The sequence below is a fragment of the Musca autumnalis genome, unplaced genomic scaffold (assembly GCF_047663935.1).
Source record: "Musca autumnalis isolate F117 unplaced genomic scaffold, ASM4766393v1 scaffold_4, whole genome shotgun sequence".
Taxonomy (NCBI): Eukaryota; Metazoa; Arthropoda; class Insecta; order Diptera; family Muscidae; genus Musca; species Musca autumnalis.
Window position 1 is genome coordinate 68,134,201 of NW_027411977.1, and position 15,334 is coordinate 68,149,534.

Here is a 15,334-nt window from a genome sequence, read left to right on the forward strand (position 1 = left end):
GCAGCTCTTGCAAAATACGAATGATATAAAATCCTTCAGCAGGAAAGGTAAGTTGCAGTGATAGCTTTTTTAGATTTCTCAAAGGAAGTAAAGTATCCAATGGAAATTTTTCGCCTTGCATGTCCAGGGTATGTAGATTGTGACAAAAACCAATAGAGTTAAGCCTTATAAAAGGTATTTCAAATCCAAAGCCTATGGCCGGATACAATGTTAGATTCTCCAATGCTGAATTCGCCACAAAGGGTGAACGAAACTGAGACAGATCAAGGCCTTCAATTTTCAATATTTTTACACGGGAAGAGATGCGTAATTCTTTAAATTCATATATTCTAAAGGTCGTTTCAATGGCGACAAACTCAATTAGTTTGGGATTTGAGTTTTCGTCGAGGAACTGTTGTAAATTGTCCTGCCGAAGACCATTACAACATTCTATGTGAAGTGTGGTAATATTTGGTGGTAAAATAACATTTTCTACCTCATAGAAATCAGTGTACTTTATAATCAATTTATGGAGTTGTGTTAAGCCTACTAAGGCACTGGCCATTTTATTGCAATATTGCTGTATCATTAAAATTTTCAAATTCTTAAAACGGTTTAACATTGAAAAATATCTCCAATCGTATCCTTTGTTAGGTATTTCCAATTGCATTAAAGGCGAAGATGATTGCTGGAGCTCGAATTTATGATCATTTGAATCGAATAATATTGGAAAATTCATCTTTATTCTTTTTAAAGGAAGTTTTGTTATAATTTCGCAAAAATTTTTATATTTGATATGGCAGTCAGGGTTATCATATAATCTAATAATTTCTAGCACAAGTTTTTTCAACTTTACCAAACGTAGCAGTTCCTTGACTATAGCTCGTGTTATGCAGCCATTTTCAAATTTGCGAGCACGAACTACTAACTCTTTTAGATTCGGCAAATTATTGGTTATTTGGACCATATCATCTATAGTAACGCCATTAGTGTAGTAGCAATTCAGTTTGACTAGATTTTTAAAAAATTCCATTGGTAGAGATATTTCGGTAAACAACTCGTTCACATTGTTGCCATAAATTTTAAGAAATTCCTCAAGATCTCTTGAGTTTCGAATTAAAATGCGATCTGTAGCCGTGGTATTTGAAACAATGTAGTCACCTTTGAATTTTATAACCTTCAATTTAGAACTTATTGGCGATACGAATTGCAAGAAAAGGCTTCGTAGATTAGCATCTACTTGTGCTAACCTTAGCTGGTCCCCAAAATTGAGAAATTGAAAAATATGAAGCATCACATCGCAATTGTAAACAATTTTATCGAAACTCATTGTGTGATTGTTTATGCTTAACGCATCGACCGGCTTCGCTGAACGTTTAAATAGCACTGGTGTATGTTTTTCTTCTATTAAAAAAGAAAGGGAATTCAAGCTGGTACAAACATTTAACATAGGTGATCTTTTGGCAAAAATTGAATTCTTAATAAAATACACCAATCAAAAAATTTGTGGCGTTCATGAACGAACTAGTTCAAAAGAACGACTACATGAACTCAACTAACGGAAACATATCCAGTTGTTCCGTTTACAATTTTGTCTTTTATAGTGATTACAAGGTGGATATACAAAACATTTATTTCTCTTGTCTTTATCATTGATAAAAAAGTTTATTGATGATTTGAGGAGGACACACGACAAAATCATAAACAGAAAAGTGATATTGAACGAAAATGAGCAAACGAACGAAATGAACGGTATGAAAATGTTCAATCTACTCAATGAATGAGATATCCCCGCACTACCATAATCATAGATCAAATTGAATCGACTTTTCGAATATCGTATTTCGCTTCTAAAATAACATAACTCTGTTAGAACAAATTTAAATTAATAATTCTGTTGGAACAAATTAAAATACCGAACAAAAAAGTCAGTATTTGCTAGTCAAATTTTGGAATATTTCGAATATGCAAAATTTCTCCACTGACACAGTTTCTGAATTATTTGTGGAAATATTAATGAATGTACGTTTATCTTCTATTAAGTTTATGATTTAAAAACAAATTGGCAGTTCTAATCTGTTTTACCCCGGCCGGTACAAAATGATGATATATGTACAACAAGCTTAAGTATTTATGCAAGAAATGGCTTTAGTCTGATGCGGCCGGGTTTGGTAGGGCCTACACCACTTTCCCTGGGTACTAGCTTTCCCCGGAATTTGTATACCCTACACATTTAGTCTTCAATGATGATATACAATATTCCGACTGAGACTTGTCGGTATAGGTCCACTTCGGCCGGTACCGCCCGATTTTGGTAATTTTGAAGGTTTTAGGCTCATTATCCAATTGCACGGTGCTGTTGAACCAAATTTAAATGGAAGGTGCTTACACCTGGGAAGTTTTTGCGGAAAATACAATGTTCATATATGAGAAAAATAAAAAAAATAAAAACCAAAACGATTTTGCTTGGAAACCGCAAGTCGGATCGAAATGGGACTAACAAAAGGTAACGCTCAATGTTCGCTATTTTCAAAATTTCTCCAATAATATCTAACCGAAATGGCTAAAATCTGATTTGAATATACGTCATTTATGGTGGAGGGTATAATAAAATTTCAAAATAACCCCATTCTACACTTTTTAGTAATGAAAACGTGTATTTAACCGTGTATTTGGAGACGCATCACTGCTTACACCCATATCGTAGGAACCATATGACGGACTTGTTCGTTTTGTATTTTTTTATTTGATATGCTGCGATCAACTCGCTTTATATCTGAAATGTTTTATCAAACATTTTCCCATACTCGTAGTTTTAATTGGACGAAACTTAAAAAAGCTTCCTGCGTCAGCTTGGCATATTTCCTAAAAACTGCTACAAAAAGCCGCATGTAAAAATTTAGGACCTTATTCTAGACAAGATTCATAAAAAATTAAAAAATAAATTAAAACTAATAGACTAATTTCCTTACTAATCCCCTATTTTAATTAAAGAAACTAACAAAACTGGACCTTACATTTATTTAGCCCGAAACATCTAAATTAAAATAACGTATGTGTTATAAAACTATTTCATTTAATTAAATACTATTACGGACTTTGTCGGAATTCTTCCGCTTATTGGGACTTATATGTTTTTAGGTTTTCTTGGCTGATGGACTGTTGAACCTCACCATTTAAGGACATTAGTAAATATATCGTTTTTCTTAATAGGGAAGATGACGTGCCACCTCCGAAATTCATGCCTACATGTACCAGGGAACATTCCACATAAATTCATGAAAATAGGTTCGTTAGTTTTCGAAATATAATGTAATTAAAAAGTAGTCGGGATTTCATGCACCAAGAAAGAACATTTGATCGGTACCGCAACCACCGTTGTCTCGAAAATTAATTTGCCAGTCGATGCACTTATAAGTTTAGCAAATACATATATATAACTATTATAAAACACTGGGCCCCCAAATTTCCTCTACAAATTTCTGCGGTGTTTTTTGTTTACAAAATTACAAAAACATGTTGATTGATGTACATGGATGAGTTAAAATGGGAACGGGCTGGCCTGCCACAATGTTCATTAAAAAATATAAATATGTTATAATTCTAGAAAAATAGGTAACTATGCTAGACAGAATTGTTTCAACTAAAAATAATAGATTTAAGAAATATTGTAATCAAAAATTTGGAAATAAAATGAAAAAAAAAAATGGATGAGTTAAACCAAGCCTTGCTGTTCGTGCTAGTGGCCTAGTGTGTAGGGTGTTTGGCTACAAATCAGAAGTTCGTGTGTTCAAAACTAGCAGGTATCGAATGAAAAAGAAAAAAATGTGTAGTCTTTTTTCTAAAAATAGAACTATGCTTTTTAGCTTCTTTTCGACTGCCGGTATGTGGTTAAGTATGTACTTAAAAAACATATTTAAGGAAGTACTTCCTTCCTATGACATCCGCATGTAAAAATAATGACTTTTACAGTAAGTAGTTACTACTGCCAAATTTTACTGAATAAAGTCATTACTTAGTAATGTTTTTTTTTTTTTTGGTGGGTAGCATTTTGGATAAAGATAACGATAAAGCGATTTTGAGATATGTGTCCAAGCCGCAATTATGGACCGATCGTCACAAAATTTTGAATGGAGGTCAGTTTCAAACCAGAATATACTCCTATAGTTATTGGTGATGGTCGTGAAATCAAAAATAAAAAGCAAAGCAATGGTGGTGTGATAGGCGCGAAATTTAAAGTAAAGTTTGGGTATACGACAAAAAAAGTTGTACTTTAACATGATGAACAGATAATATTTAGCGGGTTCTTCTTCTTCTTTATTGCATATTCGATATTCGAATGTTAGCGACCATATTACATTTCATGTATAATTTTCTTTATATATTATTGGTAAAATATGAATATAAATCTCTGTTTCTTGCGACACTTATTAAATTTTCTGCATTTCGAAATTCCGTCCATTGTTGAATATTTTGAAGCCAGGACATCTCTTGTCTTCCTCTGCTGCGTTTACCTTCTATTTTGGCTTGTAGAATTCTTTGCAGGATGCGGTATTTTGGGTTTCGCATTATGTGTCCGAGATATGAAATTTTTCTCCTTTTTATGTGATCGAAGAGTTCTCTTGTTTTATTCAATCTTCGTAGAACTTCGTCATTTGATACGTGAGCTATCCACGGTATTTTAAGAATTCTTCGATATATCCACATTTCGAAGGCTTCTAAGCGCTTGACATCTATTGCTTTTAAAGTCCATACTTCCACAGAATATAACAAAACTGGCCATATGTAGGCCTTTATGAACCTTGTCTTTGTTGCAATGTTAATATCATGGCTTGTTAATACTCTTTTGTATTTGTGAAAGGTGTCTCTTGCCATTTCTATCCGGCATTTAATTTCTTTGGAGTTATCCCACTGATCATTTATTGAAAACCCGAGATATTTGAAGCTCGACACTCTCTCGAGTGGAGTGTTATGAATTGTTATATTCATGTTTTCAAAATTATTTTTCTTGCTTATTATCATATATTTTGTTTTATTGGTGTTTAATCTTAACCCATATGTTTCACTACACGCAGTTAGTCTTGTGACAAGGTTTTGTAGACCCGATAAGCTGTCTGCTATTAGGGTAGTATCGTCAGCGTATCTGATATTGTTTACGTATTCATTATTTATTAGGACTCCTTCTTGGACGTTGTTAACTGATTCCTTGAATATTTTTTCGGAATAAATATTAAACAATAGTGGGGACAGTGCACAGCCCTGTCTTACTCCTTTGGATATAGATATTTCTTCCGTAATTTCTCCATCGATATTAACATGTGCACTTTGATGCCAATACAGACTTTTAATGCATCTAATTTCTTTCTCGCTTATTCCAATTGACGCCAGAATATCCATGAGCTTGTCATGCTGTACGGTGTCAAATGCTTTCTCGTAGTCTATAAAGCACATAAATATATCCTTATTGACATCTCTACATTTTTGAACCAACACTTGAACGCAGAATAGTGCTTCACGCGTTCCTTTTGCTTCTTTGAAGCCAAATTGTGTTTCACCCATTTCCCTTTCGCATTTTTCATATATCCGTTTATGTATAATTTTAAGGAAGATTTTTAGGGCATGGCTCATTAGGCTGATAAGTCGGTAGTCGTTGCATCTTTTCGGGTGAGATTTTTTGGGATGGTTATAAATGTGGACTTCAGCCAATCCTGGGGGTATTGTCCTGTGTCATATATGTGGTTAAATAATTTTGTTAGCAGGTCAACATTGTCACCATTTATCATTTTTAGTATTTCGGCAGGTATTTCGTCAGGACCCGTGGCTTTTCGTTCTCGGAGGGATTTTAATGCATCTTCAACTTCATTGTTTGTGATTGCCTCGCCTGTCATTTGCTGTGATATCCGGTTGTCATAATCCGATCTGGTAGAGTCTCTGAATAAGTTTTGTATGTATTCTTTCCAGATATCTTTCTTCTCAGCAGTTTCAAAAACGGGTTCATTATTATTGTTGTAAAGGACTGATGAATTGGTATTTCTGTAAATGCCGGCTGCTTCTTTCATTTTTTTGTGTAACTGGAAGTCGTCGTGCAGTGTCATCAGTCGTTCAATTTCTTGGCATTGACTGTTCAGGTGGTTATTTTTGGCTATACGCACTTCCCTTTGAATTTCCCTGTTGATTTCCCAATACATCTCGTAGTTACTATTTTTGTATTTTCTACGCTCATCCATCAGTTGAAGTATCTCTTCAGTCATCCAACTTTTACTCTTTGGTTTTGTGTAGTTTCCAAGCGTGTTACGTGCAATTGAATTGATTGTGGTCTTCACACTGTTCCATATATTTTCCACGTCATTCCTGTTGATATTGATTAATTCTGTGTTGACTTGAGAAGAAACGTCAGACCTTATTATAGGATTTTCGAGTTTTCCGATGTCAATTTTTCGATTTCGTGCTTTATTTGACTGGCGTGCTAGTTTTATGTGCATTTTTGCCATCAGGAGATTGTGGTCAGATGGTACATCTGCGCTAGGGTATGTTGTGACCTTTCTTACAGACGAGCAGTGTCGCCTGTTTATAAGTATGAAATCTATTTGGTTCCTTATCACATTGCCGACTCTATCTTGGGGGGATTTCCAAGTATATAACCTTCTTGGCGGCAGGGTGAACAGAGTATTGGTAATTTTCATTTTAAATTCCTGGCAAAATTCGATGAGTCTGTCACCTCTTTCATTTCTATCTCCTAGGCCATATATTCCTTTTACTCCTGCAACTATATCGCTTCCTACCTTTGCATTGAAATCGCCTTGGATTATGGTTATTTCATGCGGCTTTGTTATTTTAATGAGTTCTTCGACTTCAATGTAAAACGCTTCAATCTCGTCATTACTTTTATCTGCTGTAGGTGCATAGACTTGAATTATCCTCCTCGGGGGAGCCTGTAACCCCTAGAGGACGCGTCCCCAGGTGGCGGATAGGGGAATGCTTCCCAGATATGGGTGGTAGGAGGGAAATCAAATACCTCTCGCGGACCAACAGGTAGCGGTGTCTGTTTCCACAGTGGGCGGCTGCAAACAGCGTCTGTACTCTAGGAAGAGCGGCTGAAATCAAGACGGTAAACTTAAAACCCATCAGAAGATAAGGGGAAATCACTGATGTATTTATCCCTTGAAAACCATATAACAATGAATGCAGAACAAAACACACGGCCCTCAATCTCCGGTAACTCGAGGGTGCTAAGAATCCCCGGAGGTAAAACCAAAAAGACACTGAATATTGGTACATGGAATATTCGAAGTTTATATGAAGCAGGAAAACTCAACAATACCATAGCTGAAATGGATAGACTCAATGTGGACATACTGGGAGTGTGTGAAACTTGGTGGCCAAACACTGGAGATTTTGTATCCCAAAATGCCAAAATATACTTTTCAGGTAACTCGAATAGAAATCATCGGAATGGAGTTGGCATTATAGTGAAGGAACATATAGCCAAAAGTGTCATCGGATTCATTCCAAAATCTGATCGAACTATGATAATAAAAATATCAGCAAAACCAGTCAACATTAATTTAGCGGGTTAAATGGACCAAAACTTTTGTGTGACATTTGCTAAAAATCATATTCCGACAAATTACGAACACTAAACTTGAAAACCAACTCTTGACCCCTCTTTTGAAAAATATCCATGGTCGGCTCCATCCGACCATAGCCGTCTCTTACTTCTTTTTTCCTTCCGTTTAATCAGAGCCATAAAGTTCTCATAAACCCTACCAAGTGTTTACAGTCTTCCAGTTAATGTTATAAATATTGCACATAAGTGTTTGGATCTCCACATCGCTATTTATTTATTCAAGTTTCGCAAGTATTTTGTTTAAGCCAATAATATTTGCACAGACCCTATTTCCTATATGTGTAATGATTTTCTTCATCGCTGCTAATAATTTTCCAGACGATTAAGTTGTGATCTGATACTTGGCATTCGAGATTACATTTTCACAGTTACAAAAAAGGTTATCTATAGACTTCTCAGTAAATGGACGAGTAATTAATGAAGGTCACACGATGAGGATGACCAAGTCGAAATTGTTTTGATTAACGAGAATAGATGTGCACCAGAAAATGATCAAGATAATGGATACTTAACATCACACGGCAGTTCTAAGGGAACTGTCCATATGTCTGATATTGGATTTTGGTACCGATTTCGCTATACACAATGACTAAGTCATCAACAATACTGTTCATTTTAATATTTGCTATACTATTGTTGGGATTGGAAAAGAAGAGTTGGTCACTGGTCTTTATCGTTTCTCTCGTTTCTGGGTCTGTTCATGTTTTAGAATTCTTGGTATTAGTTAAAACATCCAGTTTGACACTATCGATAGCCGGCATTTTTAAGGATATATTCCACCTAACATTGGGCGTCGCTTATAATGGAGATCAATTGAGTTTAGTAAATTGCTTGGGCCTTGTAGTCTGTATTGCAGGAATATCAAGCCGTATTTTACACAAGTACTCAATGCTTGCTAAAAATGAATTAAATTTGTATTCTGGCGATGACGATGAAGATTCTTTTGATCTCCACTGTAGCGAGGGTACATCCAATTCTGCATTCTCGGCAAGTCACAGCAACCAGGGTTTCGGAGTCGGAGCCGGAGTCGAGCAATTTTACTGGAGTGGGAGTCTGAGTCGAAAAAATAACTCGATTCCGACTCCGGGCAAAATTTTTTCGTACATTTATAAAAAATATTCGAACAAAAAATTTTGTTGGCCTGTTTATTCATATTATAAGAAAGCTAAGAAAACTATGAAACAATCAATTTATATATACAGTGGCGAACAGCAAATTAGGGACAATAAATTATGTTTAGTAGATTACTCGATATCATTTTAAAACGTGAAGATTTTGATGAAATACATTTTTTATATAATTTATTGCTAGAAGCACTATCGAGTGATGTCAAAACATACTGAGCAAGTACAACCCACTTTTCTAAAAATGGTCCATATCAGAAAAAAAATATATTTATTTGTCTCTTAATAACACAAATTATATTTTTAGTAACCCGAGACAACATTCCCAGCCATACACTGCAACTACCGCTCCATAATGGGTGTATATTTCTCCTTAAATTACTTATTAAGCAGTTTGGTTGAGTTACTAGGATTTTCACCCTATTTTAAGGATGAGATAAGAGGCTTTTTTAAATCAAAAAAATATGGTAATCTGATCATTAGCATGCTGACATAATGTGTTAAAAATATTTTACTTATTTCGACAACTGGAGTCTTTCAGCATAGAGGAAAATTTGTGTGTGCCATTTTAAAACTACACAATTAAACCAACTTTTGGTTTATAAGCACCGGATAATTTTTCCAGCAATATAAACTTCTTTTCCCTCAAAAAATGAGTATTATCGATTGGTTTCGATGTGAAAATTTACTTTGTTCCATACAAAAGCTAACACAATTATCCCTGGGGCTTCCATCGTTGTTGGGTGATTTTCAGCCTTTGTAAATATTGTGCATGTAAATGATTCCTCTTCTAAATTTTGCTCAATTTTATAGGTAAAGACAAAATATTTTTTTTTTACATTATGTCAGGATGCTAAAAAAAAGCCTCATATCTTATCCTTAAAATAGGATTTTCACCCTAGTGACTCAACCAAACTGCTTAATAAGAAATTTAAGGAGAAATCTACACCCAGTATGGAGCGGTAATTGCAGTGTATGGCTGGGAATGTTGTCTCGGTAAAGCAAGAAATCAGTTGAATACACTATAAACTAATTAATACAAGCAATTGTTGTACAAAAATGTGCATCAGTTAACATTAACGTTGAGTTTACTACTAATGTCCCTCATTAGCTGGCCAGGCTGATATGGACCATTTTTAGAAAAGTGGGTTGTACTTTCCCCATACATGGGGAATCTCAGAATGTTTTGCCGTCACTCGATAGTGCTTATACCAATACCTTATATGGTAACATGGGGCGCCTTCGCCACTGGGGCTGCTCCGCCAACGCCGATTTTCTCGCAAAATATAAGTGCTAGAAAATATCCGTTAAAAGCAAAATTCTGAGTTTAAAGAAGATCTATTATCTCCCAAAAGTTGGCACTTGTGTCATCGGTATGATAGCGGACGCACGAGGTTTTGTGTTTTCAGGGTATTGGGAAAAATAATTATGATAGGTATTTTTTGTGATAACTTCTTTACCTTTTGTGATATCAAAAACACATTTTATGCCGTTAGAAGACAACTACTGAAGAATATAAATCCCAATAATTCGCATGAAAAAAGCGATTGCAAATGTCAATATATTAATATTATGAAAAATGTAAGGGGTGGGGCGCCTACGCCATGATAAGGGCGTGGTGGTTTAATGTTAGAAATTTATAATGTTTAAGTTAAATTCTTTGTACCATAGATATACCACAATATAATGTGAAGTTAAAATAAAATATTATCCTAAACATATCTTGTTTTAGTTATATTATGATTTTTGTACCTAAATTCAAGGTACCTACTTCATTTATCCTCTAGAATCGGTTAATTTTTGCGAATTTTAAAATCATTTTTAATTATTCAATAGACAACATGTTCCTTTTTAGTATAATGTTGATATTTAAGGAAGAGGTATGGTGAATTACAGTTTTAGAGTCCGTTGGAGAATGTTCAACATCGATGGCGAAGCTGCCCCATGGGTGGGGAGACTTCGCCACTTTCTAGACATTTTGTAAATTCTCAAAAATAATATTTCAAAAACAACATTATAAACATTTATATATCAAAACTTATAGTCAAGATATGCTTATATTTGTACCAAAAATAATATTTGAAAAAACTTGAACGGTGTCGGTATGAGAACATTTTGAACAAAAACGTGGCGAAGGCGCCCCATGTTACCATATACAAAATTTATTTCACAAAAACCTTCACATTTGTTAATGAAATCGAGTAATCCATTGAACTGTATTTATTGTCCCTAATTAGCTGACCGCCACTGTATATTTTGCCATGGCAGTATGAGTGTTGAATTCAGTACAGAGTTTTAAGTTATATATGTATTTTAAATTCGTCACAGAATTCTTATCAAGCCGATTTTTTTTAATTTCACATATTGTTTCTTATATAGGTTAACGTTTTTATAGCCCTTTCAAGTTGACAATGTGCAAAGCTTAAAGATTTTCTGAGGGGGAAGGGTGCCAGTCGAACTTAACTTTGGTTTTATTGAGTTTTCATTTCTATGGAATAAGTTCAAGATTTATATGTAAGTTCTGTAGTTGAATATTATTTTAGAACGAATGTTCTCTCAAGGAATATCTTATGAAAAAGCCAACATATAGGAAAAAATTGGGAACTTGTACATATTTTATTAATTTTGAGTGGCATTGAAAATTACCCTCGGTGTCGACTCAGGAGACTGGAATCGTGAAAAATGTCGACATCAGAGACGGAGTCGAACTAAAAATGGCTCGACTCCGAAACCCTGACAGCAACACAGCCTAACCTAGTGGTATAATAAATTCAAAATTTAATGAGGCTGGTAAAAATCATTCCTCACTAACTGTTCCATTGTAGGAGGAAACTGATTCCGAAGACGACGACCATGGATCTCCAAATAAAGATAATTTTTCAGATGTCATATTCGATATTTTGAAACGACGAGATATGCATCGCTCATTGCCAGCGACACAATAAGACGAATTCCGAATGTTTGCATGTGTAGACTCTCGCACTGTCACTAAATCGCCCTGTTGAATTTTTTATATGAAAAAATCTCAAACTGCAATATCTTTTGCGGATTTATTGCAACTGTTTCGCTCGTTCCCAGCGACACAATAAGGCGAATTCCGAATGTTTACATGTGGAGACTTTTGCACTGTCACTAAATCGCCCTGTTGAATTTTTATTTAATGCAACTGTTTCTATTAGTTTTGATTACCAATTCTTAAAGTCCAACAATTTATATTTTATTGTAAAAATATTTTTCCACTAATGTGTGCAGTGTATCAGTGTGTTACAAAATTATACTGACATACTAATAGCTTAAGACTGTCTTTCGAATCCGCAGATCTTTTAAAAAATTATTTTTATTCCTTATTTTTCGTTTTGGAGTTACACGAAACGTTGTTACGATGAATGTAAAGTTGCTAAAACACCGACGGCATTTAACACTAGCTACAACTAAGTGTACACAACTTCAACTTACACAGATGTCTAGGCCATTTTAAACAATTACTATATGCAAACAATTATAATTAACCATTACCCACCTTCTACAAAAACATAATAATTTTTCAAGAAATTTTCCCGCACCATTTATTTTACCCACCAGCCATAAACCAATTCCACTTCCAATACTTCCCTTTTGAATTTTTAACAAGAAGAAATCCAACTTCCAGTTATTGGAAAAAAGCCGAAATAATTTTGAAAACAACAAATTTTTTTAGTTTATATTGATTTTTTCACAAAATGTTTTGTGATTTTTATTTTTTCAGAGTTTTTGTTTTTTCTTTGTTATACTTAAAACATACAATTTACACACTAAACTTATATACAGATTTTAAGATCATCATGGATTTTCTTTTTTAATTTTTTGTGTTTTTTTCTTCTTCTTTTAATAGCTTAAAACTACAATAATAATAATAATATACACATATTCTTCTTAGGAAAATACAAATTAAAAAATGATTTGTAATGAAAATTAAAAAAAATGAAAACAAAAATTTAAAATGAAAATTGCATTAGTTTTCTTTTTCTTAATAACTGAAAGTTTGACTTTTATTGTTAATTTCACATTTACGGGTACTTAATTCAAGTGACTTAAACATTTGAGGTTTTAGAGGACTTATATAAAAAATCAACATTAACGCTTTTAAAAAATTAAAAGTCTTTTTCTATGAAAATTAAAGAATAGAGAAATAATAGTTAACAAATAAAAATAATAAAAAATTAGATGGGGACAACAAAATTGCATTTTTCATTAATTTTGTTTGTTGTTGCCCGTTGTCGATGACGACGCTGATGAGGATGATGGCCCATGGGGATCATCTCAAGTGGATAGAGTGGAGTGGAGTTTTTACAATACAATTCAACATTTCCCTTACAGTCTCTGCTTTCTAAGTCTAATATTCTAGGTGAGGGCATTTGTTTGAGTGTTTGTTTAGTGTTAGGAGAGGGGGGATAGTTGTGTTGTAGGCAGCCTTCCTAATACTTTTTCAACGAACTTACCGTGTGGTGATTCGTTGAAGTCTGTTGTGAAATGGCTGAACTGATTGTTTCGTCGGATGACGCTGAGATTGATGAGGATGATGAGGTTACAACCACAGATGCAGAGGATGAGTTGGCTAATGTTGTAACGGCGCTTTGCATTTGTCTTTGTTGCTGTTGTTGAGAGGCAGGTGGCAAAATTGTGTTGGGAGTGGGACGATCAACCAAAGGTTGACGTTGAGCAGGACTAGATTGATGTTGTTGTTGCTGCTGCTGTGTGGTGGCTCCACTTAAACGCTGTTGCACTTCACTATCCTCCTCGGCCATATCTTCATCATCACCGCCCTCCTCACTGGCGGACGACATTCTTTCCATACTGTTGGCGGCAAAACTTAAAGCTGCACTGGCATCGAAGTTGTTCATTTCGGGATGTGTCTCCAATTCTGATTGTAAATCGCAGATATAATCGATGACATGCTGGATAATTTCCAATTTGGAAAGTTTGCGATTTTTGGGCATGAATGGCACCAAGTCCTTCAATTTCGAGAGATACATTTTCATTTCGGCATTTTCACCATCACCGCGATGTGGCGGATGACGGCTAATGCGACCGTTGGGATTGATGGCGGGCATGGAGGCACCAGTTTGGCAAACGGCCGTCAAGGATTTCATTTTGGAAATGATGTCTTTGCGTTCTTTGAGTAGAATTTTGGCGGCTGTTATTGGTAACGCTTGGGCTGGGCTTAAAAACGTTGTTGGTTATCCGTTTTTAAAGATTTTTCTTTGTTATAATAAATTTTATTAATTTATTTGAAAATATTTTTTATTTTTCAATATTGCGAGGTTTTCTTGTGTGTTTATTTTTCTTTTTGAATTATGGTGTGGTTTTTCAATATTCCAAATTTTGTAAAACGCACACTTAACACTTTTTTGTTGTTTTGCTTGATAATAATTTTAATTTATATTTGCTTTGAAAAAATTAATTTTTTCTTTATTTTTTCAACACTTTTTGTACTGGTGTTTTGGTAATCCACAAATTAGCTTGTTTTGTGATTTTTTCTTTCTGGGTGTTGCTGTTGTGATTTTAAACCGTAATCCGTTAGTTAGGCGTTTTGTCTTCCGCAGATTGTTATAACAAAATATCAATCTGGTTTTTGTTGAAATAATATTCTCTTTTTTAATTTTTATTTAAAATTTCCGCTTGCGTTTTCTTTTGGTATTCTTGACGCTTTGAGTAACAAACTCGTTGTGAGCTCTTCATACTCAGAGCATGGCTATTTATACCTGCGCCAGCTAACTCCGCCTATCTCCCATATTTGCCTGCCTGTGTGATAAGAGCACAACATATGGCAACCAGAGAGTCTTTCCCAATGGCTAAGGGAGAGTCACTCACACGTGTAGAGTGGATTGTGAGACTATTCTCAGGCAAAAACATCTGTGCACTCGGTGCTATCATACAATAAGCCCTCAGCTGAGACTAGAAAATCGTAACGTTGGAAGAAGAGGAAAACAAAAATCAATGCACTATGAATTTCCGTGGGAAATTTAGTTCCCCCATTTATTTTTTTCTTCGTCAGGCTGAGAATTGTCATCTGTATGTCTTGTATTAAAAATCCAGTCAGTCGGTCGTGTGTACAGTGTGTGTCATGCCTAATGTGAGCATTAAATGTGAATTTAATGAGGAGCGTACCGTGAGTAGTTCAGAGCCAAATTGGTCGGCAGTGTGAGAATATAATTTATTTTTTCGAAAAAAGATATTGAAGAAGAGTACATCTTATGGGGGATTTTTTCTTCATGTGTCTCATGGGGAGAGGTTTTAAGAAAAGAGTTTTTTTTTACATATTGGGGAATCTTCTCAAACGGGAGATTTACTCAATTCTATGGATGCCGCTTACAGGTTGTCTCTTCTCTGATCTTGCCACTATTAAAGTACCTGTTAATATGTGCGATTAATTTAACCTAAAGGTGATCTGACTGAGTTAGTTGAATGTAAATGAGGAACCAGTTGAAGAAAGAATGTGAATCAGACACCATGGTTTATGAAGAGGAATGTGCCATATTATCAACAATTTAAGTTTATGGAAATAAAATGAAGTCTAAAAGAAAAACAAGGTTTGGGACTTCTTAAACAGAGCTAAACTTGAAGT

At 34.7% G+C, this 15,334-nt stretch overlaps 1 protein-coding gene across 1 annotated transcript; it reads right to left on the reverse strand.

Annotated features, from left to right (window-relative positions):
- Positions 1-12,556: 12,556 nt before the first annotated feature.
- On the reverse strand, positions 12,557-14,445 carry emc (Basic helix-loop-helix domain-containing extra-macrochaetae). Its single transcript, XM_073983235.1, has one exon. The coding sequence runs from the start codon at positions 13,857-13,859 to the stop codon at positions 13,185-13,187; it is 675 nt and encodes a 224-aa protein (XP_073839336.1). The 5' UTR covers positions 13,860-14,445; the 3' UTR covers positions 12,557-13,184.
- Between the last annotated feature and the right edge of the window lie 889 nt (positions 14,446-15,334).

Coding starts and splice junctions, on each gene's coding strand:
- emc (XM_073983235.1), bottom strand. CDS start 13,859: ATGAAATCCTTGACGGCCGTTTGCCAAACTGGTGCCTCCATGCCCGCC.